The sequence below is a fragment of the Protomyctophum bolini genome (genome assembly GCF_963924005.1).
Source record: "Protomyctophum bolini genome assembly, chromosome: 16".
NCBI lineage: Eukaryota > Metazoa > Chordata > Actinopteri > Myctophiformes > Myctophidae > Protomyctophum > Protomyctophum bolini.
The window spans coordinates 26637398-26662974 of NC_137877.1; the positions used below are offsets into that span (position 1 = coordinate 26637398).

At 45.4% G+C, this 25577-nt stretch overlaps 1 protein-coding gene across 9 annotated transcripts in view; it reads right to left on the bottom strand.

Moving 5' to 3' along the window:
- Positions 1–25577, bottom strand: part of LOC308331256 (partitioning defective 3 homolog B-like) — a 333652-nt gene that overhangs the window by 190430 nt on the left and 117645 nt on the right. For all 9 annotated transcript variants that reach the window (XR_013965561.1, XR_013965562.1, XR_013965563.1 and 6 more), the window contains 3 exons: positions 9544–9738; positions 7132–7290; positions 1370–1520 (listed from right to left, as the gene is read on the bottom strand). Coding sequence is in view for 2 of the 9 variants with exons in the window: in XM_080786585.1 (XP_080642711.1) it covers positions 1370–1520; positions 7132–7290; positions 9544–9738 (505 nt within the window). In the remaining 7 variants the exon portion in view is untranslated. The remainder of the gene's footprint in view (positions 1–1369; positions 1521–7131; positions 7291–9543; positions 9739–25577) is intronic.

Consider the following 25577-nt stretch of genomic DNA (forward strand, 5'->3'; position numbering starts at 1 on the left):
ACAGACGAAAACTAAATACAAACTAAGCTATGATGACTAAAACTAAGACTAACTGACTTTCAAAATCAACTGTAGATTTTGTTGACTAAAATCTTACCATATTTAGTGGACTAAAACTAGACTAACACTAACAAAAGTTGAAATACTGTATGTAATTACCAGGTTTCTACACGACGCCAACGATATACATCGTCCTTGTCGGCAGAAACCTTTTTTTAACAAAAAAGCATTAACACGGTCGTTTTGAGCTTGTAGATACTACTTTCTGGACTTTCTGGATCTTAATCCTGAAAAGTAACAGTTTTGGACATATGAGGTTTCCACCTGACAATATGGAGTTATCATCGATATTATGCATGCTACCAATATACACATGACATAATAGGCCTACGCACAAACGTACACAACGGTCGTTGTACAGAAGCACATATGCGAGGCAAAGTTGAAAACATGGACAAGCTGTGATATCAAAAGGGAGGGCTAACACACACACACACACACACACACACACACACACACACACACACACACACACACACACACACACACACACACGTAGCACACGTAGAGCGATAGCAAAGGGAGGGGCAGCGAGGAAAGAGTGACAGAGACAGACAGAGACAGATAGTGGAACAAACGGGACCTAAATAACTCTTCACAAATGCAGCAACCTTGAACCACATGAGAGGGGGAAATGAAAAGGAAAGAGAAAAAAACAAACAAGTACAGTTTAGAAACGGTCTCTAATTAACGCCGCACTTGGGACAGTATAGTGCCTCGCTTTTGTTTCGTTTCCGAGTGTGTGTTCGTGCTCTTTTGTTTCGTCATTGTTTATGCATGGCGATGATCCTCTGCACCTTTGATGCCGTTAAAAATGGGTGGAGGAAGGAGGAACACAACAGTAATTACTGGCCCGGCGGAACACACTGTAAACATGCCACGGTGCAGACAAGCAGATCAAGCTCATTTTGAAAGTTAACAGCTACCGAGTGTGACAATAATTACTCTCTAATTACTTGCAGCCATGTGTGTCAGGGTTATTTATACATGCGCTGTAGATTCAAGTATAAGACACCGACATGAGAGGAATGCAGTTTAACCGCCCTATGTACTGTACTTAGGCGACAGCTATGGAGTGAAAAATGACACTGGCTCGTGTCACTGTCCACACTCACTTGTGGATAGATAGTGTGGCAGAGAGAGGGGGGGGGATGTTTATAGTATGTTAGCGCATTGGCTATTTCTAACCTCAAATGTGTTCAGATACATATTTCAGTGTACCGTTTGAAAAATGGAATGGGATCAATGTGGCGGGTATACTGTATGACGATCCATTGGTGTATACGGGCGGGGCCACAACGCTACTCACCATTAGATGAATAGAGGCTATTGGTCACCATGAGAGAATGGGTGGGACCGTTGGTCTGACCGACCAATCCTGGCTGTCCATTTACTGGGCTGATCGACACGGGGAGGCTGTTGGAGCTGTCAAACGATCGATTGGGAGACACCGCATGTTCCTTAAGCAGAGAGAGAGTAAATTATACTGTTAAAACACTCCAATTTCACTTCTGACATTTACGTGAATGATAAATCAGTAGTTCTTTATATAGTAGGTCTATAGTACGCCCAAACTAATATACGTTTGGCTGCGGACCCCCACCTGAAAATGTTTTGTGCTAGAAGAGAAGATACATTGTGTTAAAAATTATGCAACATTTTACAATTTCAAGATGAAAAAAATAAAAAATCTCAGATATATAAGTTTGGCGGCACAAAGTAGTTTTGAATAGCAAACACGAAAATGCAAAAGACGGTATAAAGACTATGACCAGACTTCGTATCGTCCCTGACCGCATCACTGACGTGGCAATAATCACGTTAACACACACCCTCTCGTGTAATATTGCTTAAATGTCCCCTAAACAAACATTAGAGTCCATAGACTTGGCTGGGGAAGTTTTATTATAAGGCTGAAGGCTCTAAACAAACATTAAAAGTCGATAGACTTGGCTGGCAAACGGATTTACGTCATACTGTAAGTGCTCTAAACAAACATCAGAAATCCCATAAACTTGGCTGTCATATGCAAAAACATGTTTGGTTTTATCAGAGCTTTTAGTCTGATTTTATATAAATATATATATATATATATATATATATATATATATATAGCTGTTTCATCTTTTTATATACGAGTGCCCGGATCTCTGTTTTATTTTTAATCAAAGTCTTATCCCGTCTAATCCAGGAGCACCTTTTACTGTTTTAACTTCAGTGACGTGTGCGTCTGCGGTGAGCACCTGGTTGTCTCCTTCTCTCTGCCTAACGTGAATACTTGTTGATGAGCCTCCAAGTACAGGCGGTGGTGACAGCCTTTATAGGAGACAGCTACTGCTCCTGTGATTCATCTGGTTACAGTATCGGTCTCAGCTTGATACAGTGTTGGCACAAAACACAGGGAACATCTCTGATCCAAAACAGCTTTTAGCAGTTCAGTAATCTGACTGAAGATATTGACAACAGGCATGCACGCAAAGTCATCCGACTGAAAATATTGACCCCACACACACACACACACACACACACACAGGGAAGGATGGAAACTGAGAAGGTCACAAAAAGAGAGCATGTTAACTGGTACTAATAGGTAACAGGATAGATAGAATACATCGGGAGAGAGAGACTGTGTTCCCACGACCTGTAGCATTCTGTAGTGCAGAAACTGTCTTGTTTTCTGTGTGCATATGCACGTGTGCGTGCGTGCGTGTGTGGCGTGCATGCGCACATGTGCGTATGTGACGATCAATGACAGCAATCCTCTTGAGAGAAGGGTCTGCTTAGCATCCACTAATCATTAAACAAAGAGGGGATTCCATTCCGTTTGTATATGTACGAATGAACCGACATGTGTGCTCCTCCACAAGCGTGTACAGGGTTATGTGTGCGCTGTGCGTGTGTACATGTGTGTGTGTGTGTGTGTGTGTGTGTGTGTGTGTGTGTGTGTGTGTGTGTGTGTGTGTGTGTGTGTGTAAATGTATACAGCAGCCATCTTGGCATCTTGTGCCCGCTGTGTACGGATGAAAGCACGCTGTCATCTTACTGTGGAGACCCCCATCAGAGCACCGGCCTAATAACCCCCCAGCATCTGTCTGAGCCCCCTCTGTGGCACCAATCCCCTTCCCTGCTCCACCTCTCTCACGGGACACCATCCATTAGCCAGTGTCTTCAAGTGGCTCAATGGGATCGGTTCTCTGAATGTAAACCATTGTTCCATAATAGGGAAAAAGAAAAAGGAAAAAAATGATCAAAACCTCTTTTGAAGAAGAATTTCCAAACATTTCAAATACATTTTGAAATCCACAATGTCACAACGCATCGGCAAGACTCGGCATGCGATGCAATGTCAGATTGTAAGATTTATTTTTTGCTATTTGCCAAAATCACAAAAGTATATGTATGGCTTAAGCAGTTCATTGTTGGGTTAGGGTAATGATTCAGGTTTTTGTGTCGCTTACAAACACACATATTTGTGTTTGTATCCATGTGTTCAAACATAAAAAGGTTACTCAAAATCATTGCATCCCACCCACTTACCAAGGCATATGCATAAAGCGAATGGGAAATCGAGTGGCAATGTGACTTGGCAAAGTGATTTTAATGTCGTTTAACGTAATTTAATGCAATCAGATAGGACTTTTCTGTTTGGATGTATGGGCTATCAAGGCCAGAAAAGTAGTTTTTTGCCACACAGTAGGCGTTCCCGCATAACTTCCGGGTATAATGATGACGTCTATTATTCTGAAATCGCTAGATACCAAACGGTTAAGCCCCTGAAGGTGCTTTTGAAGAACCAAGTTCACTTCAAAATTGCAGTCAAAATTGGGGTATCGGGCAACAGAATAAATAAATGATGATGATAGATGGACAGGGCACAGAGGTGGAGGAGAGGCGCGACAGAGAAAACAAGAAAAGAACAGGAATACAAGTATCCCATTTCTTGTCCCCCTAAAAGCATTCATATTGGAGCCAAAGAAAGGCTTTCAAAGTGCCAATGCTCCCTTGTCAATCTTGAGTTTTCCCTCTCCATCCTTTCATCCGTTCTTGTCCTCTCTTAAGAGAACAGAAGAAATGTGAACAAAACACTTTGATGTCGCCAACAGCTTTCACCACGAAACTATTGACCTGGGATGCCCTCGCACTGGCAGGCACGCATGCACAGACACAAGCGAGCACGCACGCATGGACACAAGCGAGCACACAGAGAAACACGCATAAACCTACGGGGCACCCTCATTGCATAGAATAAAAACATATGTACTTCTGTTTCATGTGTGAGCGGATGCTGTGCATGCATTGTTTAATTTGTTTTAGGTTTTTGAAAAAAATAAGTAAAAACAGATACATTTAAATAGATGGCGTTCTTCATTAGATATTAACACTTTTCATTCACTGAGCGTTTATTTTTTGATACTTTCATAATAGGCCCTATGCAAGCACGCCATTTTGGAAAGAACTTGGGCCCATTCCCTACTTCCTTCTCAGGTGTTACCGATGATACTAATGAAGGCTCTGTTCCATTCTGGTGCAACAGAGTCAGGGTACAGCTATTGTCAGGGGGGGACACAAGCGGTGCGCCAGTGCGTATGTGTCGTCAAAACGTTTGGTGCGCGGTAGATCAAAGGCATGCGAGGCGCATTTGCGCACCAACAGCTGAGAGACATGAATTTAGAGAATGCTGACAGGCACTCAAAAGGCACTAAAATGAGATGTTAACGTCCTGTAAGTAGACTTAGAAATAAAATGAGTGTTGACTAATCATTACAAGTGGCTCTTATTTTGATGAGGAAGTCAGAGGACGTTTCAGTTGTAAACAAGCTAGATGACAGTTTTTAAAACGGAAAGGGAAAGTTTAAAAGTGCTAGTCGCTAAGCCACGTTAGCAATCATATTTACAATATGAAAACTATCTGTCACTTAAACAATGTAGGTTACACGCGCTGGAATTAAACATGGAACCTGCAGGCAGCATTAGGTGAGTAATTCATTGTATATGTGTTGGACGTTTGTGGTTGTGCTAGTGATAAACGGACACCTGCTGCCAGTGGGATCCTTCTGCTGCTTAACGACTACAAACACTTGTCTGTGACTATGTGTACTAGTGTAGCTTTGCATCTGTTGCATCTGCCTGTGTGAATGCAGCATAACGTTGTCACAGGATACGAAGGTCCGAACCCCCCCCCCCCCCCCCACTGTGCGCACCAAACTACATGGCCAGGTGCTCTTTTGAGTACTAGCCCAAAATAATGGTGTGCACCCCTGGCTAATTGTGCATGTTGGCTCACTGGAAACACTCTGCTACAGCAGAGTGTTTCCAAAGTGAACTTGAGTGATGGCCTCATGCAGGTGTGTAACTCCGAGAGTGTACAAATGGAACCATCGGTAACACCTGAAGGAAGTAGGGAAGGGGCCGAGAATCTGTGTGCAGAGCCTATTGGCAGACAGGCAAAAGGAAGGGGCACACACCGCTATTGTGCTTGTACTGACCACGATATTAAAGATTAAACACAGAGAAGAGGGCTTCTTCACATTCATTTATTTTTACCCTGAGAAAGACCTCTGGTCAAAATGATGCTTTTTGTGGCTGCCAACCCACCTCTTCATTGTTATTTTACGATTTTAGAAATTAAACCGCTCTGGAGGCTGCTACCTTGGTAGATTAATGTGTTGATATATGTGGCATACAATATTATATGAAGGCTCTAGATCCATTTTTTGTTGGATTTTTTAAAATACCTTTATTTAGCAGTTTTTTCATATATTATTGTAGACATACAAAATACAAAGGACCACATTCAATATACAAACACACATCAGAACGCAACTAAGCACAACTGAGGCTTAAGCATATCTCATTCTCTCATCCACCACTCTTGTTTAGTGTGATTCTGCATATCCTTCAACACCCCTACAACATCGTGCACGTCATTACATCCACTCACATACAGTACACCATTGATAAACTATCTGGCATACTCCACAATATCCTCCTCTGTTATTTTGTTGATTATGTGTTAACAAAGATATGCCTTGAGTTGCGTTTATTGAACACTGTAGCTGTGTCACCTTTATTGTTAGTGCCTTTGAGCCTGGTTGTAAACACTGTCGAGGGTCTATTGTCAGAAAACTAGCGCGTCACTACTACAACGCTGTCACACACACACACACACACACACACACAGAGAATGAAGGCCGAATGGCTGAGGTGTGAATGCGCTTTTCTAGCCGCCATTTGAGAGCTGAGCGAGAGTGGAGAGAGAGAGAGAGAGATGTTTTTTCTGATGGAAGAGTGAATGAAAGGACTATGAATTCTATATATAAATATATGAGCGGTAGAGAGAGAGAGAGAGAGAGAGAGAGAGAGAGAGAGGTGGTGGCCATCTCTTGTCATAGTTGTGGCGAGCTCTTCAAGGAGGTGAGTCTCTGAACTATACGTTCTGAAAGTCTGAACGCTGACGCCAGAGGCGTCTTTAGACTTGTCTGTTTACAGCAGTGGTTCTCTAAGTGGGGTCCGGAGACCCCCAGGGGTCCTTGAGGGGGTTCCAAGGGGTCGCCCTCTGCACCGAATCCAAATGATGAAGGCTCATTGCCAAAACGCACAAGCGTTCCTTTTTGGTGTGTGCCAATAAAGACATGGAAATGTGAGTACTTTGTCCGCCATTTATGATATTTTTTTTTGGATGTGCTACCTTTTGGGATTTGTTTTTAAATTCCTACTTTTTGATGTATACTGGATTTTGGGTTTAGCACTCCACTGAAAACCATTGCTGACGCCAAACCTCTTTTTCTCATATACGAAACATGAATAATTTAACATTCTGGGGGAACCTGCAGGCACAACATATGTTCAGATGGGTCCGCAGCCAAATACATCGCTTTGGAGGTCCTTGACATGAAAAAGTTTAAGAAGCCCTGGTTTACAGTTTGTACGAGTGTGTGTACGAGTCTGTGTGTGTGTGTGTGTGTGTGTGTGTGTGTGTGTGTGTGTGTGTGTGTGTGTGTACGAGTCTGTGTGTGTGTGTGTGTGTGTGTGTGTGTGTGTGTGTGTGTGTGTGTGTGTGCGCGCGTTTACCTGCAGGGGCCTCAGCACCACCAGTTGAATTGTCCCTCGCAGGTTGCCCTCCTGCGACATGGAGCGACGCAGCGTCTCCATGGCAACGTGGTTGGAGCGACCAATCAGAGACTCTCCGTTCACCGCAACCAGCTGGTCGTTGACACGCAGACGCCCATCCTACACGCACACACACACACACACACACACACACACACACACACACACACACACACACACACACACACACATGCACAGTTGTAATGGCCTGCCTGTTGAATTACACTGAAATGTCCCAACAGACTAACAAAAGGCCAAACGGAGCCTTTCAGAGCTACTTACTAAGTGCAAGAAGCCAACAAATGGAGCGCAAAAAATCAAATCAAATCAACAATCTACAAAAGTACAGCAGCCATCTCATCATCGTCATGTTTTGACCGCGTCGAGATCATGGATTTCACAATGCCACGCCAGCCTTCCTGGTCCTTCATTGCCATCCTCATCTCCTGCCTACTGCAGCAGCCATCTATCAACATACGTAGGGGGCGGTGATGGCTCAGGGGTAGAGTGGCGGATGGGAACCGCATGGTTGCCAGTTCGACCCCTTGCTCACCTAGAGTTAGTGTCGAAGTGTCCTTGAGCAAGACACTGAACCCCTAATTGCTCACGTCGTGCACGTTGGTGCCTTGCATGGTTTCCTCTGTCATCGGTGTATGAATGTGTGTTTGAATGGGTGAATGAAATGTACAATCTACTGTATGAATAGTGCATTGGGTAAAGGGGCTATATAAATGCACCATTTACCATTTGCAAGAAATAATACAGGAAATCAAGAGTGCTGGGGATGAAGTGGAGTCTAAAGATGAGTGAGTCTGATTGAGAGTGGGAGGTCAGAAGTTACAGTATTCCACAGCTTGGAAGGGAGATAGACAGACAGACCAGCTTGTGGCTGGACAATCCAGGCTGCCGACTACAGCACTTTACAGTCACCACACAAACGTGCACAGACATACACACAACTGTCTGACCTCCCCTCTGGAGAGATGGAATTCTGATTAAGGACTATGACTTTCTCACGGTGTGTGTGTGTGTGTGTGTGTGTGTGTGTGTGTGTGTGTGTGTGTGTGTGTGTGTGTGCTTGTGTGCGTGCATGCGTATGTGAGCATGTGCGTGCGTGCATGCGTGCATTTACTGTACGTATGCATGCATGTCTCTTGTCTCTGTGTCTGCCCATCAGTCCAGTCATTCCCTGAAGAAGGCCGAAAGGTCAAAACGTTGGATACTAATAAATATACAGCATCGTGGCTACGAGTGTGCAGCCTTTTTCTCTTTTTTACTTATTTACTGCCCATCAGTCCATGACAGCCAAAGGGCAGAGGTCGGCTGTGCATGTTGCTATTGGTCAGTGTCCATGCATGCAGATGCATACACATCTGCTGTCTTTCCCCCGTGTGCGTTTCTGTGTGTGTGCGTCTCTGTGTGTGTGTGTGTGTGTGTGTGTGTGCGTCTCTCTGTGTGTGTGCGTCTCTCTGTGTGTGTGTGTGTGTGTGTGTGTGTGTGTGTGTGTGTGTGTGTGTGTGTGTGTGTGTGTGTGTGTGTGTGTGTGTGTGTGTGTGTGTGTGTGTGTGTGTGTGTGTGCGTGCGTGTGCGAGACAAGGCTATAGGGGAAAGAGGTGATCCCAGGACCAGGGCAGGTCAGCAGCATGGGGTCAAAGGGCAGCAGAGCCACACAGACAGAGGCCTTTTCCACTGCAACAGAACCATAACTTCAGCACATTTCTGGCACTGGAAAAAAGGAAACTCTGGACTTTCCATCACCCTCGGTGGAACGGGAACCTGGCGGCAAAGCTAGCAGCGGCTGTGCATCGCTGATTCCTTTCACACTTTGCGTCAGTCAAGCGACTGATGTTGAGAAGGATGCTTGGTTCAATGATTCATTTGCTTGTTCGCTATTATTGAAGGACTTCATTTCCCATCAAGTAACAACACACACACTAGCAATGTTTCCATGTTTTAGTAATAATGTTCCTGCTGTACATACTGCCAACTAGGTGAGAAATGACAGATTTGTGCCATGGGAGTCTCTGGCACAAAATATTGTTAGCAACTTTACAGAAAAATAAGTCCAAAGTCGCTTATAATAAGCAAAACAACCCCCCATACTAGACACCAAGCTAAAGAGTCTGGCTCTGAACACAAGCCTGTGCAGCAGGATACTCAACTTCCTGACAGAAAGACGTCAAGTGGTGCGTCTGGGCACAACGAAGATATTCTAGTGTGTCCAAAGCCTTATGTCTGTGTGCTCAATGTGAGTTGCATAATATGGATTACGCATACGATGGTGCCGTTATGACCCAATTATGGCATAAGAGCTGGAATGAAGACGTGCTTAATAGGGGCCTCTAAGCTACAGAATCCAAACGATTATGTCACCTTATGGGCCGCTCCCCCGTGGATGATGGACTTGATGAAGATGCCCAGGTCCTCTCCCGTCTCCCTGGACTTGTTGCCCTTGAGGCTGATGCCCAGGCCGGCCGAGCCGCTGTCGTTGAGCGCCACCTCGAACATCAGCTGCTCCTTCCCGTCCTCCGACAGGACGCTCGGCGCTCGCGGCGTCAACTCCTCCTTCTGAGAGAGAGAGAGAGAGAGAGAGAGAGAGAGAGAGTGTGGTCAGTGGTGAGCGAGGTGAAAGGTTTCTCTCGCTTAGATTCGTAGTCGAGTTTACGTGCTGGAGTAAAAATACTATTCAAATAGTGAAAGTACAAATTAAGCACATTCTTTTTTTGCCTTTCCGAAATCACATCATAGGCCATAGAGTCTAATTATAAATCTCAGCCAGAGTCTATAATGTATTGTGAGCTTGTAGATAGACTATTTTTAGGTTTGAAAGAGTGTGTTTATTGCAAATGTAGGTCCATGCATGGGTGGCCTTAAGAGTTAAGTCATGAGTTACAACAAAAAAGAATCACACCCGCGTGAAGTGAGGGGCGCTAATATATTAAAGTCTAACTCATGTTGCTATGATTAGGTGATGTAATGACGATGTAAAACGGTGACAAAATAAACATAAATTTATCTTTATTGTTAATGGCATTAAATGTTTGTGTTAGGGACAATATGAAGAAAATGTTCTCTTCATTTAATGGCGTTTTTAAAACAAACTAAACTAAAACTAAAAACAAACAATAAACCTGTATATAGGAGGGGCTAGCACCCCTCAAAAATAATAATAATAATAATCAGTACTGCAGTACTGGCAACAATGGATAGAAAGGAGAGGTAGAAGGGGGGGGTGAGAGAGGAGAGAGAGAAGACAGAGAGAGAGGCAGACGAGGAAGATTATTAGGACCGCAGATGTGTAGAAGGGCTGAGCATAAAGTCATCTTTGGCAGTAGATGAGTTAACTCATCTACTGCCAAAGATGACTTTAACAACTTTTATTTTTTTATTGACTCAGTTTGAGATCACCGATCGCCACGGTCCGTTCCCCCTCGTCCACTGCCATGGTAACTGAAATGTGAAACCCTTTTATCTGGGATTCATTTCTCAGATTTAGGTGTTTGACCTAAACGGCAATGTGTCACGGCTCAAGCACTAGAGGAAAAGGTTCGGCTCGAAACGTTACCATTAAAGAAGTAAAGATGTATCTAGCAGCAGAAAATGGTGTGCGGCCTCTTTATTATTCTTGAACTATCACTGTTTTTGAACTGGAACCCAGCCAATAAGGGCCTTTCTCTGCCCCACCCCTCTCCCATTGTTTATAGTGTGTTTAGGATCCAAGATCGCAAGAAAAAGGTCTCCGAGTGGCGTCAGCTTGGAGGTGGTGCGCTACCACTGACCACCATGCAACTCCATCATCTAAGACCCTCCTATACCACTGACCACCATGCAACTCCATCATCTAAGACCCTCCTATACCACTGACCACCATGCAACTCCATCATCTAAGACCCTCCTATACCACTGACCACCATGCAACTCCATCATCTAAGACCCTCCTATACCACTGACCACCATGCAACTCCATCATCTAAGACCCTCCGCTCCCTTTGCTTTGTACTGCTCATAATATGTTCCCATCGCTGTCTTTTCCCACTGCACTAGCGCTAAAATGAGCTGCACCAATTTTTCGATAGGTAATTGGCAGATATACAGAAGAAAAACCCTGAAAGAGGCAGATGGAGAGAGAGGGAGAGCGAGAGAGAAGTAAATGGGTGGGGGGAGATGAAAGTGAAAGGGGACAACAAGAGGCTCAGTCAGGGAGGGGAAAAAGGGGTGTGTTGTATGAGCGGAAATGTCTGTTAAAGCTGGAAAGATAACAAGAACCACCGTCTCGTCACCAAGGACATGAGTTTGTTGAGAGGGGGAGAGCTAATCAATTATTAGGAAGAGTGTATTTGAAGACAAAATTGCTCAGAGGGAGAGGTGGACCGTAACGGCAGGATTTATACACATTCAAAAGATAATAATCAACAACATAACCTCCACTGGCATCATTACTCTGTGGACTAGTTGATCTTTTATTGCTAGAAGTGAGGCATTGTGGGGTGTAATTGCAGGGACGGATCACAGTTCATCTTCTTGCAGTACTTGATATTCCATTATTTCTCGAATAAATGTCCTTTTGCCATACTGTAGCTATATTTTTACGATAGAATGTCTAAATCTCTGTGAATCTTGGTATGAGTCCAAGTCCGTATCACTGTTGGTCCATCAGCGTGCATCAGAATACAAGTGTATTCAGAGTGTGTGTATAGTGTGTGTGTGTGTGTGTGTGTGTGTGTGTGTGTGTGTGTGTGTGTGTGTGCGTGTGTGAACGCATAGTAGAAATTCTATATTTGTGTGAAAAGAAAGTCTAAGCCTGTCCGACCCGTGAATTTCTGCCAGTGTTTATGTGCATGTGCGGTGTGCGCGTGCGTGCGTGTGTGTGCGTGGGTCAGCAGTGTCAGGTTTAGACAGTGTTTGTCTGTGGGGATTGCAGGTTTAACAGCTTTAAGCCTACATAAAGTCCTCTACTCTGCAGAAAAACCCTGCAGAGAAAACTCGGTCCCTCGCTCGCCCGACTGTCCAGCCCTGATAGGAAGCACTGTGACCTTGGGAACAACCTCAAAACGCCAACATTTCGGTGGATGCTACGGCATCTTAAGGATTCTCCACATTTTAAATTTTTGCTCACAAATATCGGTGGCAACTTGGCATCCGTCTGTATTTTTCCACTCAGATTTACCTTTGGTCTGTTCAAGTAACAATTCCCAGCACTCTTCGACACAAAACTCCATATATGGGCATCGATCCACTTAGCGCTTCCATGTATGGAACCGACTGACATGTTTGAGGCTGACGTCATGCTGACAGCATAAGCTGGTCAAGCGCAGTCACAGAACTGGACAACTTTTTTTTTAACATAACATGTTTTTCCTGTGACCCAAACTAGTGAAAACAGCACACCTACTGAAATAATGATAATTAAAAACAAAATGTAGGAAACAGATAATTAAGGGACACATACAAATTGGTTCCCGGCCCAGTGTTTGGGAACCGCACCTCGTGCTATATATGCATTTGATGTCGACACCCACACATGGATTTATGGGACTGTCGCTCAGACTGTGTCTTGGGGAAGGTCACGTTTATTTAGATAATTAGATTAGATTACATTTATTGTCACTGTACAGAGTATACAAATACTTAGACAATGAAATGAAGGGTGTACAAAGAGTGCACTGAGCCGCTCTGCAACCGAGTGCGCCGCCACTAGTTTCTTCCTTGCAGAAAAAAAATAAAGAAATGGGAGGATGCGGGGAGGGAGGCAGGGTTGGGGTGGGGGTGTTGACAGAGAGGGAGGGGGGGTGGGGGGCATACGAGTAGCAAGTAGAGGATTCAGCCAACTGACTAGGGACCACTACTACAACCCCATCAGAGTGTCTGACACAGAGACCTATCAAGGGATGAACACACCTTCTGTACAGCTTCTTCCAAAAGGACGCGACTGTCATTCAGCCTTTACCTATGGAGAGCCATTCGGTGGCTTTAAATCTCATCGGAAGCAAAACCTCATTAAGTCCAGAGACCTTCTCCTGGAAGGGGGTTAGGCCCGTCAAGGTTGACCGCTGGCTGCTGTTGCATTGTGAGAGATCGTATCATCCTCTTTGGAGGAAAAAGTTGGCGGGGTCTGTTTATCTTTGACTTGAGGCCTAGTCTGAAGACATGATGTAAGCTAGCAGTTATTCAGTACGGTCTGGAGTAGTCGCACACAGCATCAGGTGGGAACTGGCAGCCATGAATAAAGAATAAATCACACTTGTGCGAAGTGAGGGGACTCTTATCGTCATACATCAATCATACATCACATTCCGTGCACAGCCGATCAAATCGTCACTATGGGGTACACACAGACACACAAAGCTGGGTATAGGAGGGTCTAAAAATAAATCACACTTGTGTGAAGTGAGGTGCGCCCACTGTATTTATAAATGACGTCTTACGTCGTCATTTAGTGCACTAAACAAACATTAAAGTCCATAGACCTGGCTGGCAAACAATTTACGTCAGAAGTGCTCTAAACAAAGTCCATTTGTCTGTTCGTTGGCCAAGACAATAACATCTAACTGGGGCACACAGAGTAGTTGAGACGAATAACCATATAAGTCCATACTAATTATCCATAATGTACACATCATGGAGAAGGAAGGGGTTAGGGGAGACAGACCTTTTCGGGGAGGGGCAGAACATAGTTCTCAACTGCTATAGTAACAATGAATGTGGTTTGAGGTGAATTTAATCTTCATGCATCAGTACAACTGCTATAGTAACAATGGGTGTGGTTTGAGAGGTGATGTTGGTCTTCATGCATCAGAAGGCCTACAGTACACATCACCGTGCTTGTCAAAGTGTGTGCACATACATACTGTACATACCGTTGTGACACACCAGAATGGTGTCAGCAGTCCGCAGACACACATGCAGTATACGGAGGACACTGCATGCAGATGCACACATCTTTTAAAAATGGACTTGGTGGAAATGTTCCCATTGTTTCCACCTCATTGCTATGAAAGGTGGCCATGTGTGTGTGTGTGTGTGTGTGCGCGCGCAAGTACGCGAGCGCGCGTGCGTGTGTATGGAAATGAGACCAAGTGGTGTGTGTCGCTTCCAATGTGAGTGTGCGCGCATCCGAGTCTGTGTGCATATAGAAGGCATTCATGTCAAGGATATACTCTCCCTCTATCAACTCCATCCCATAATAGAAAAAAAAGCACTTTGAATAGATGAACAGCCTTACGCTGCTCGTTTAACACCGAAATGGGTTGCCACGGCGATGGATCAACAGAAAAGACAAGCTATTAAAATGACATATCAGTGTCGTGTGTGTGTGTGTGTGTGTGTGTGTGTGTGTGTGTGTGTGTGTGTGTGTGCAGGCGCGCGCGTGCGTGAGAGAGAGGAGACAAAGAGAATGAGAAAAGGAATACATCGCATTAAAATGTGCCGGGGCAGTGAACTATGGGAAGCCATCTCCTGGGCCAATCAGAATGTGGAAAAGGTTGAAGGGAGGGCCGATTAATTCGATTAACACCCTGAACGCCCCGGGGTTATTTAATCCATTAAATCATAGCGCCCAGCGATGTATAGCAGTGGAGCACATTTAGCGACGGACCGGATGCTATCCCGGATGTGGCTGAAGTAGCTTGATGTAGCCAAAACACTCTCGATGCGATCGACAATAACGAGAGGTACGATTAGTTCTAACGCGACTAGCGACGGGACCGCGATGGGCCGTCTAACACATAATATTTTCTTAGAATTGGACGGAATGATTTAGATCAAGAGTTATTAACGTTTTAAGATTTTCGATCTCGTCGGCTAAAATGGGGAACATTTTCGATGACGTCCCACTGGAAAATAACATTGAATGTTGCGCAACAGACGCTCCCAGCCTGTGGCACGATGCGATCGGTTTTGATATCAATAATCTCTGTCCTTTTGATCAATCTCCGTCCTGAGCACTGGGCGTTACTAATTGATAGGGCGGAGAACTCCGTCCTTGCCGCTCAGGGTGTTAATGGACCGCACATACACACTCGCACACACACACACACACACGAGTACAAAATGAAAACTGTCAAAATAATTGCAATCCAGTGATCCTAACCCGTCCTTAACTCACCCTTTAGTTTAGAGAGAGTGAATGTCTGTGTGTGTGTTTGTTTATACGGGCAAACTTTCCTGTCACACACACACACACACGCATGCGCAATGATTGATGAACAAAATTGCACTTAATTATAAATCATTAAAACCAAGTGTATACAGTCATATGACACAGCGAAGACTTGGTCTTTTATATTTAAAACTGGTCTACAATGAGTCACAATATTTGTGTGAATATTTGCGTGTGTGCACGTGTGCGAGAAAGGAAACCTGTTCTCAGCAACACTGTCCTTGACTGGGAGCTGCTCACAGATGTCTCTTCCATCCGGCCAAGCAGAGGGACTGTTTGTGTGTGTGAAATGTGCGTGCGTGCGTGTGTGCGTGCATACATGCGTGGAAACCCCCTTAGTGTTTCAATTATCATCCAAGGACTCAATACACAAGGCCAAACAACTATAGCCACTGTGGGTTAATGCAGCAGCATGTATGATGGTGTGTGCACACATGCACACACACACACACTCCCAGGGCCAAAGCCTCACATTATGGGCAATGCGTATGACTTATGAAAATAACTGCCCTATAACTGACCATTCTGCATGAGTTGAGGGACCCGCATCCACGGGCATGGTTTTACACTCTCCCATCACACACACACACACACTGGCACTGCAGAGCACTAATGGTCAGCACAACCACTGTAGTGGGAGAGCAGAGACCACAGACCACAAACTCAGGCAGACTGAATGAGATTTACAGTCCCACAGACGAAGAGAGGAAAGGAGACGGTAGAGACAGATACAAAGAGAGGAGAGAGAGAGAGAGAGAGAGAGAGAGAGAGAGAGAGAGAGAGAGAGAGAGAGAGAGAGAGAGAGAGAGAGACATACTGTAGACATAGAGTCAGAGAGAGAAACTAAGAAAAAGAGTGAGACAGAGAGGAGAGATAGAGACTAAGAGACAGAGAGAGAGAAAGAGGTGCAAACCACAGTGGTCATTAGTGTAGTCGTAACGAGCATGGATGACAGCATGTGAGTTCAGTACAGCCATCATGGGAATGGCTGCAGAGTGCAGGAGGAAAGACGTGGAGAATGCAGTGTTTCCTGCAGGAAAAAGCTTTGGCATGGTGCTGGGCGTGGGGGGGAGGGGCTTATGGCGCGCGGGCAAAGGCCGCGCGTCGAAAATTTTGATTAATTAATTAATAGGATTAATAAATTAAGATTAATTTGTATTATTGCTCTTGTATTGCTATGGGGGACACTGGGCAGGCACTGGGGAGGCACTGGGGAGGCACGGGGAGACACTGGTCAGGCACTGGGAGACACTGCGGAGGCACTGGGGAGGCACTGAGGGGACACTGGGGAGGCACTGAGGAGGCACTGAGGGGACACTGGGGAGGCACTGAGGGGACACTGGGGAGGCACTGGGAGGCACTGGGGAGACACTGGGGAGGCACTGGGAGGCACTGGGGAGGTACTGGGAGGCACTGGAGAGGCACTGGGAGACACTGGAGAGGCACTGGGAGACACTGGGGAGGCACTGGGAGGCACTGGGGAGACACTGGGGAGGCACTTAGGGGCACACTGGGGAGGCAATCAGGGGGACACTGGGGAGGCACTGGGGAGGCACTGGGAGACACTGGGGAGGCACTGGGGAGGCACTGGGGAGGCACTTAGGGGCACACTGGGGAGGCAATCAGGGGGACACTGGGGAGGCACTGGGGAGACACTGGGGAGGCACTCAGGGGGACACTGGGGAGGCACTCGGGGGGGGACACTGGGGAGGCACTGGGCAGACACTGGGGAGATATTGGGGAGGCACTGGTGAGACCCTGGGGAGGCACTCAGGGGGACACTGGGGAGGCACTGGGAAGGCACTGAGGGGACACTGGGGAGGCACTGGGGAGACACTGGGGAGGCACTCAGGGGGACACTGGGGAGGCACTGGGAAGGCACTGAGGGGACACTGGGGAGGCACTGGGGAGACACTGGGGAGGCACTCGGGGGGACACTGGGGAGGTACTGGACATTTCATATCACACACACACCATGATTCACTAGCCCCCTTAAAAAAAAAAGAAAAAAAAAAGAAAACTTTTTTTTTTTTGTTATATGATAGCTTGGCATGGCGCAAATAATTCCAGGCATGGCGCAGCGCCATGCCAAGAACATTGTGCAGGAAACCCTGGAATGGAGGGATGGATGGGGTCAGGTTCCAGTGGATGTGTACCAACGTGTAGTGGTGGGAAAAAAAAACTACTCAATTGTTTTACATAAGTAAAAGTATCAAAACTGCAATAGAGAAGTACTCCGTTACAAGTAAACGTACAAAGGTATTGGCATCAAAATGTACTTAAAAGTACCAAAAGTAGAAAGTAGTCATTATACAAAATGTCCCAAGTTTTCAAAGGTACACATATCTTTTGAAAATAGCAGATCTACAAGCTCACAATGCAGCATGACACATTGTGAGCTTGTAGATTGGCTATTTTAAAATGGCCGCAACGTATATAAGGCTGAAGTGGTTAATGTATGTTTTGTAATAATAATCAGTAACTGTTCAAATAAATGTAGTGGAGAAAAAGTACATTATTTGGTGGAGTAGAAGTAAAAGTAATTGTAAATTAGAAATAGTCAAGTAAGGTACAGAATAGATACCTCTTAATTGTACTGATGTACAGTACTTGAGAAAATGTAATGTACTTAGATCCATTCCACCACTGGGGGGACAGATAAGACAGTGACTGTGGGTATTATGCCAGTGCTCAGCGGGTATAGACTGTGACACACTACTGCCAACGGTTAGAGGTTCAATCCCCACTGGGGGCTAGCGGTCGTACTAAAACCTGTGTGTGTGTGTGTGTGTGTGTGTGTGTGTGTGTGTGTGTGTGTGTGCGCCTCGCGGGGCTTGTTGTGATGCACTCTTGATGCTGCGCCTCATGAATGGAACCATTCTAATCCTTCTGCATTACACTTTAACCACATTACCACCATCGTCCCTGTTCTGGGGCAAAACAATTCCATTAAAATAGCCGCTCCGCAAGCTCAACATGTTGGGACCTTGTAGATTGAAGACATTAACTTGTTCAGAAAATACCAGGGTGAGGTCGCGTGCACGCATCCACCTGGGTGACAGCAGACTGCTGGGCGAGCGCTGGTGCTTTGGCATGGGGGGTAAGATCTTAATTTTCGGGCCTGTTGATAATATCTGTTTTCGTCGGCTGCCGGGCGCTTGATGTCACGTGCCCGCACTGACAGGAAATGCACGATTCCATAGTTAACTACGACCTTTGGTTCATATTTAACCCAAATAGCCAAGGTGCCAGCCTTTTTTTTCCATATTCACTTACTTTTCAAGTAGTCACAGAATATGCATCTTCATAACGATCGCACACCAGACCATTGATCATGAGAGAGCCATTTGCTGTTGATGTTTGAGAAAACATATCTTCTTGTAAATCCGTCTACGTGTTCAAAAGACGATGCAGGAAGGGAAATATGAGCGTTCCAAAAAAACATCTAACTAGGAAGTGCGGGAGGAGATATTTGCGACCATGTGGTTTCCCTGTCCCTCGCTTCCCTGGGAGTTGAACACTGGATCGTAGCTTAGTGCCATCTGGTGTAAAACACAAGTACAATAAAAAAACACATCAAATCACATCATTGGCACTGAGCGCCTTTGAAAAAGACACAGGTGCAAACACGTCCTTACGGGCGACGAGTGCCTTTGAAGTGTTTGGGGGGGGGGGGGGGGGGGGGGAGCATATCTAGTATAAAGCCCTGGGGGCCTCCGGGCAGTGAAGTATACAGGGTTCAAGGGGTTAAAATACCATAATGGTGGTCTATCATGTTTTGCCCGTTGACTATGACTCATGGTATATACACAGCATACTTTACTGCCACAGCGCATTGTCCAAAACCTGCCATGTTATTTGAGTTGCAATGGTTATATGTATGTGATCTACAGTACAATGGTTATATGTATGTGATCTACAGTACAATAGTTATATGTATGTGATCTACAGTACAATGGTTATATGTATGTGATCTACAGTACAATGGTTATATGTATGTGATCTACAGTACAATGGTTATATGTCTGTGATCTACAGTACAATGGTTATATGTATGTGATCTACAGTACAATGGTTATATGTATGTGATCTACAGTACAATGGTTATATGTCTGTGATCTACAGTACAATGGTTATATGTATGTGATCTACAGTACAATGGTTATATGTCTGTGATCTACAGTACAATTGTTATGTATGTGATCTACAGTACAATGGTTATATGTCTGTGATCTACAGTACAATGGTTATATGTATGTGATCTACAGTACAATGGTTATATGTATGTGATCTACAGTACAATGGTTATTGCGAACGCAGTGAGCACTTACTATGAGACCTAGCAGATCATGTCTGTCTGTGTGTCTGTCTGTCTGTCTGTCTGTCCCGCTATCCAAATATGGAGTGTGTTGCATCAGCAATCACTCAGCTCCATATATGGGCACAAAAGGGGCCAGGTCCACTCAGCTCCATATATGGGCACAAAAGGGGCACCATATAAGGAGTCCCCAAAGCAGCTATACGTCCAAAACCCAAATATGTACGAGCTGCGTTCGCTTCCCGCGTTTGCGCGTCTTACTCGTAGTATGTGATCTACAGTACAATGGTTACAGTATGTGATCTACAGTACAACGGTTAAATGTATGTGTGATCTACAGTACAATGGTTATATGTATGTGATCTACAGTACAGCAATACATTGCACGAAGATCCGCACCAAAAATGCACAACACCAGAGTTGTGCCGAGCACTTCTTCAAATCTGACTTGGATTAAAGTTAAGCCAGTCTGTTGTTTTGTCTGTCAGGCCAGCGTGTTCCTTGTGTCTTCAATGTGTGTATGAACCCTAGCCTCCACATTATGAACCTGTAACTCTTTTGTATTTATAGACAGACAATTTCAACAACAATGGCTTGCTGTTGATAATGGCAATGGTTTCCACTCTTCCTGTTCGCGCACGTGTGTGTGTGTGTGTGTGTGTGTGTGTGTGTGTGTGTGTGTGTGTGTGTGTGTGTGTGTGTGTGTGTTGCTCCAGCTGGGGACGGCTTTAAGGCACAGCAGTGCCTACAGAGATGATAAACCCTCAGTAAACACTAGAGAGAGATGATAGAGAGACACAGAGAGAGAGAGAGAGAGAGAGAGAGAGAGAGAGAGAGAGAGAGAGAGAGAGAGAGAGAGAGAGAGGAATGATACCCTTCTCTCTCGCTCTCCACTGGGATGATGGCAGCTCCTGCAGCGAAACCAAGCTGCCAAGGAGAGACAGAGGGGGAGTGTGTGTGTGTGTGTGTGTGTGTGTGTGTGTGTGTGTGTGTGTGTGTGTGTGTGTGTGTGTTGTGTATAGACAAGTCTCTGGGGTTTTAACAGATGGGGATCTACTGTAGTGATACTGTGAGGTCACATTGGTGATGGTATCATTGAGAACAAGAACGAGCGAGTGCACAAACCCGTGCACGCACACACACACACACACGCAGACAGTAAGTGCCTGACACAGTGATGGATGGGGGATAATTGGAAAGTGAAGAAACTGTTCAATAAAGTTGTTTTGTTTTGAATGCGTTTTGTCACCAGCTGCCCACTGCTGATTGATTTAACGTAATGTAACGTGTGTGTGTGTGTGTGTGTGTGTGTGTGTGGGCGCGTGCATGTGTGTGTGTGTGTGTGTGTGTGTGGGCGCATGCATGTGTGTGTGTGTGTGTGTGTGTGTGTGTGTGTGGGCGCATGTGTGTGTGTGTGTGTGTGTGGGGGCGCATGTGTGTGTGTGTGTGTGTGTGTGTGTGTGTGTGTGTGTGTGCAGGCGTGTGAATGTGTGTAAGGAGCATCTGGCACTAAAGGGAAAGTTTCCTGTAGAGAACATGAAACAAAACATATAAAAATAAGAAGGATCACACGCTAGCAGCTCCTGGCATATGGAAGCCCACAGTAGGAAACTGCAGTTACAGCGTCAAAATCAAACATTAGCACTATAGCCACAGAAAGGCTTCATCCTCCATGTTCCTTCATGTTATAGCAATATATCGATTTTATAATCAATATCGTGATATGAGACTAGGATATCGCCAGCTGTTTCATATTCGTTGCTGTCGGGAGGAAACCACCCAACTGATTTTTTCTTTTTGGCATAAATCAGTGCTATTGAACACCCTTTACGTGTTGGGTTAAAAAATATTGAGCCAATGGAAAATATTAAAAAGGGCTTCGGACAAAACCTCTCAACTAATTGACAATAATATAAACAAGTCACAACACCAACTTTGATGAGGCAGTATTGCTTTGTTTTCCAAACATACGTTTCTCTTAATTTCCTGAAAAATGTTTTTCATTTTCAGAAAAAAAAAATACATTTTGGAGTTAAGTAGTTTCTCCCCGGTACCACCGTGATAAGGCACTAGGGGCTGCCGTCCACAGAGAATGCCTTTTGAGTTGGCAGTGTCAGTCTTCCATGTATTTCTGTGGTAAAGGATGTGGTGGCTTGTGTTGTGGTGGACCTTTTTTGTCAGAATTCCATTTATGCCACAGACATACGAAATGGGTCGACACATAACACACAACGAACTAGCCCTAATGACCACTGCAGGTCTGTGTCTGAGAGTGTACCACAATGGATCCATACACTGCATCTGTAGGCTACACTCCCAGAGTTATGTGGGTCCATGGACACATTTATGTCACTTTTGTAGAGCTTGTACAGCCTGTACATCTTGAAAGTGAGCACTACTGAAGGTACCAGCCGAATGGGCCTCGGGTCTTAATGGGTGAAGGACTGATCATGCCATCAACAGTATTCCACAGTAGCCTATCCCATATTGTTGCTCTATTTAGTTCTATTATGTCTTTGTGCTACCATCAAAAGACACAAACTGGGCACGGTGCATTGTATTTTTTGCACCGCATTCTGTTGCATTTTTCTCAGGCTGTGTGATGATGGGTGTCAGGAAACGGCAAAGGCAGTAAAGAAAGAAAAAAAAAAGAGCGAGCATTGTGTGAAATACTATTAAAGTGAAAGCGAGAAAGAAACGAGGGAATATGACAGATCGAGAGGAGAGATGGCGTGCAAGCCCGACAGAGAAAGAGCATCTTTATTTGAGGCAGTAGTTTGGTTTTTTCGAGGCGCTCGCCAACTCAGCAGGTGTATGCGTGTTGATGTGTGCAGGGAAAAGAAGTGAGAAAAATGTCTTTATATGCATATGGGTGTGTGTGCGCGCGCGCCGATAATGTGTGTGTGTGATGCATATATTCTACATCCTGCCAGCACAGCAGGTGTACATACTGTACGCATGCCGGTGTGTGTGTGTGTGTGTGTGTGTGTGTGTGTGTGTGTGTGTGTGTGTGCGCGCGTGCATGCGTGTGTGCGATGCTTATGTGTGCAGAAAAGGGAGGCTGACTTTCTGTGGGTGTGTGTGTGTAGAGGTGGTGTAATGTCTTTGTTCTACAATGGGCACAGACATTAGCAGACAGCACCAGATGGCAGGCTAAAATGAGAGAGGGGGGAGGGGGGGGGGGACAAGATAGACGAGAGACCCTCCATCATTTCCTCGTTGTCATCCCTCTCCTGTTCCCTGTACGTAAACACACACATTAAGCTGGCATAACATCCGTACTCTGGCGGTCCGAAACCTCGTATGTCTCGTGAAATGGAGCGAAGGTTTCGGGGAACATCGAGAATAGCCGATCTACAAGCTCACAACCTGTCACACCGCCCAACGTTGGGAGCTTGCACCAGAGCTGCCATTTTCACTACTTTAGCTTGACACTCTTTTGCGACGAAGTGGGGGCAAGTGACGAAAAAACATATGGAGATGGAAGGTTTCTGCCCGACCTGTGGTGAGATACTCTCAGTGTCTCTCACTTCGGGGACTAAACTGTAAAGTTCTAGTCACTTAGCTGTTTAAACACCACATGGACATAACTTTCCCTTAGGTAGTTTGCCAACTCAAAATATGTTTCAATTAGTATTTTGTTTTTTTTGATTGATATTGTAATTTCGCTGCAGGCTGTTTATTCATTGTTTAACCGGTAGACCATCAACAACAATCAGTGTTTGATGGTTGCAGGGGGAGGTCTGCATGTGGCTGCTTGATGCTGCTGTAGGACAACAAGCACTCTGTTTCAGGTTGCTGTGTCACTTAGCTTTTAACCACTTGTGTGCGCTCCTGTTCAGAAAGTTGCTTGCTTCCACACAAACAATTTGTTTCTCACACTTGACACACAATTATTTGTGAAATTACATATTTACACGTGTTATTGCAATAGTTTTTGGCTGTGTACGACAAGGTGGTTCAAAGACAGAATCAGCACCTCGGTGGAGCAGTAAGGTGGTTCAAAGACAGAATCAGCACCTCGGTGGAGCAGTAAGGTGGTTCAAAGACAGAATCAGCTCCTCAGTGGAGCAGTAAGGTGGTTCAAAGACAGAATCAGCTCCTCAGTGGAGCAGTAAGGTGGTTCAAAGACAGAATCAGCTCCTCAGTGGAGCAGTAAGGTGGTTCAAAGACAGAATCAGCTCCTCAGTGGAGCAGTAAGGTGGTTCAAAGACAGAATCAGCTCCTCAGTGGAGCAGTAAGGTGGTTCAAAGACAGAATCAGCTCCTCAGTGGAGCAGTAAGGTGGTTCAAAGACAGAATCAGCTCCTCAGTGGAGCAGTAAGGTGGTTCAAAGACAGAATCAGCTCCTCAGTGGAGCAGTAAGGTGGTTCAAAGACAGAATCAGCTCCTCAGTGGAGCAGTAAGGTGGTTCAAAGACAGAATCAGCTCCTCAGTGGAGCAGTAAGGTGGTTCAAAGACAGAATCAGCTCCTCAGTGGAGCAGTAAGGTGGTTCAAAGACAGAATCAGCTCCTCAGTGGAGCAGTAAGGTGGTTCAAAGACAGAATCAGCTCCTCAGTGGAGCAGTAAGGTGGTTCAAAGACAGAATCAGCACCTCGGTGGAGCAGTAAGGTGGTTCAAAGACAGAATCAGCTCCTCAGTGGAGCAGTAAGGTGGTTCAAAGACAGAATCAGCTCCTCAGTGGAGCAGTAAGGTGGTTCAAAGACAGAATCAGCTCCTCTGTGGAGCAGTAAGGTGGTTCAAAGACAGAATCAGCTCCTCGGTGGAGCAGTAAGGTGGTTCAAAGACAGAATCAGCTCCTCGGTGGAGCAGTAAGGTGGTTCAAAGACAGAATCAGCACCTCGGTGGAGCAGTAAGGTGGTTCAAAGACAGAATCAGCTCCTCAGTGGAGCAGTAAGGTGGTTCAAAGACAGAATCAGCTCCTCAGTGGAGCAGTAAGGTGGTTCAAAGACAGAATCAGCTCCTCAGTGGAGCAGTAAGGTGGTTCAAAGACAGAATCAGCTCCTCAGTGGAGCAGTAAGGTGGTTCAAAGACAGAATCAGCTCCTCAGTGGAGCAGTAAGGTGGTTCAAAGACAGAATCAGCTCCTCAGTGGAGCAGTAAGGTGGTTCAAAGACAGAATCAGCTCCTCAGTGGAGCAGTAAGGTGGTTCAAAGACAGAATCAGCTCCTCAGTGGAGCAGTAAGGTGGTTCAAAGACAGAATCAGCTCCTCAGTGGAGCAGTAAGGTGGTTCAAAGACAGAATCAGCTCCTCAGTGGAGCAGTAAGGTGGTTCAAAGACAGAATCAGCTCCTCAGTGGAGCAGTAAGGTGGTTCAAAAGCCAGCATCATAAGAAGCACATCAAAGGCTTTTATTGAGGAAGTTGTACAGGTGGACAGGAAGTGTCTGGAAAACACATTAGCCTGGCCACTGCCAGGTTTCTGGCAAGTGTTTACAATGTGTTACTCACTCGGGACTGGCAAGCTTCTATAAAACGTGCATGCGTGTGTGTCTGAGAGAGCGTATATACTGCAGTAAAGTCAGCCGGTAACATACCCTCCATGACCAAGGATGCACTACCAGTGATATACTGATCTGTTTGGACTACATTCTCCCCATTTCCTGTGTCATTCTTCAGTTCTCTCCTCTTTACTTTCACACAGTGTACAGTATGTAACATTCCTCCTCGTCTGTCTAGCTCGTACTCTTAACCCCTCAACTTCTCTGCGTGTCCAATATTATCGCCCGCCTCTAGTTATGAATTACCAAGGTGTGTCAGTCGCTACCCGTCCGAAAAGTATTTTAAGGATAGCAGAAGGGAAGAGGATGCATTAAGGAGCAGGGAAAGGAGAGGGGAGGGAGGGAGTGGTGAGAGAGAGAGAAAGAGAGAGAGAGAGAGAGAGAGAGAGAGAGAGGGATGCTTCAGGAAGTGAGAGAGGAGAACAAGCAGAG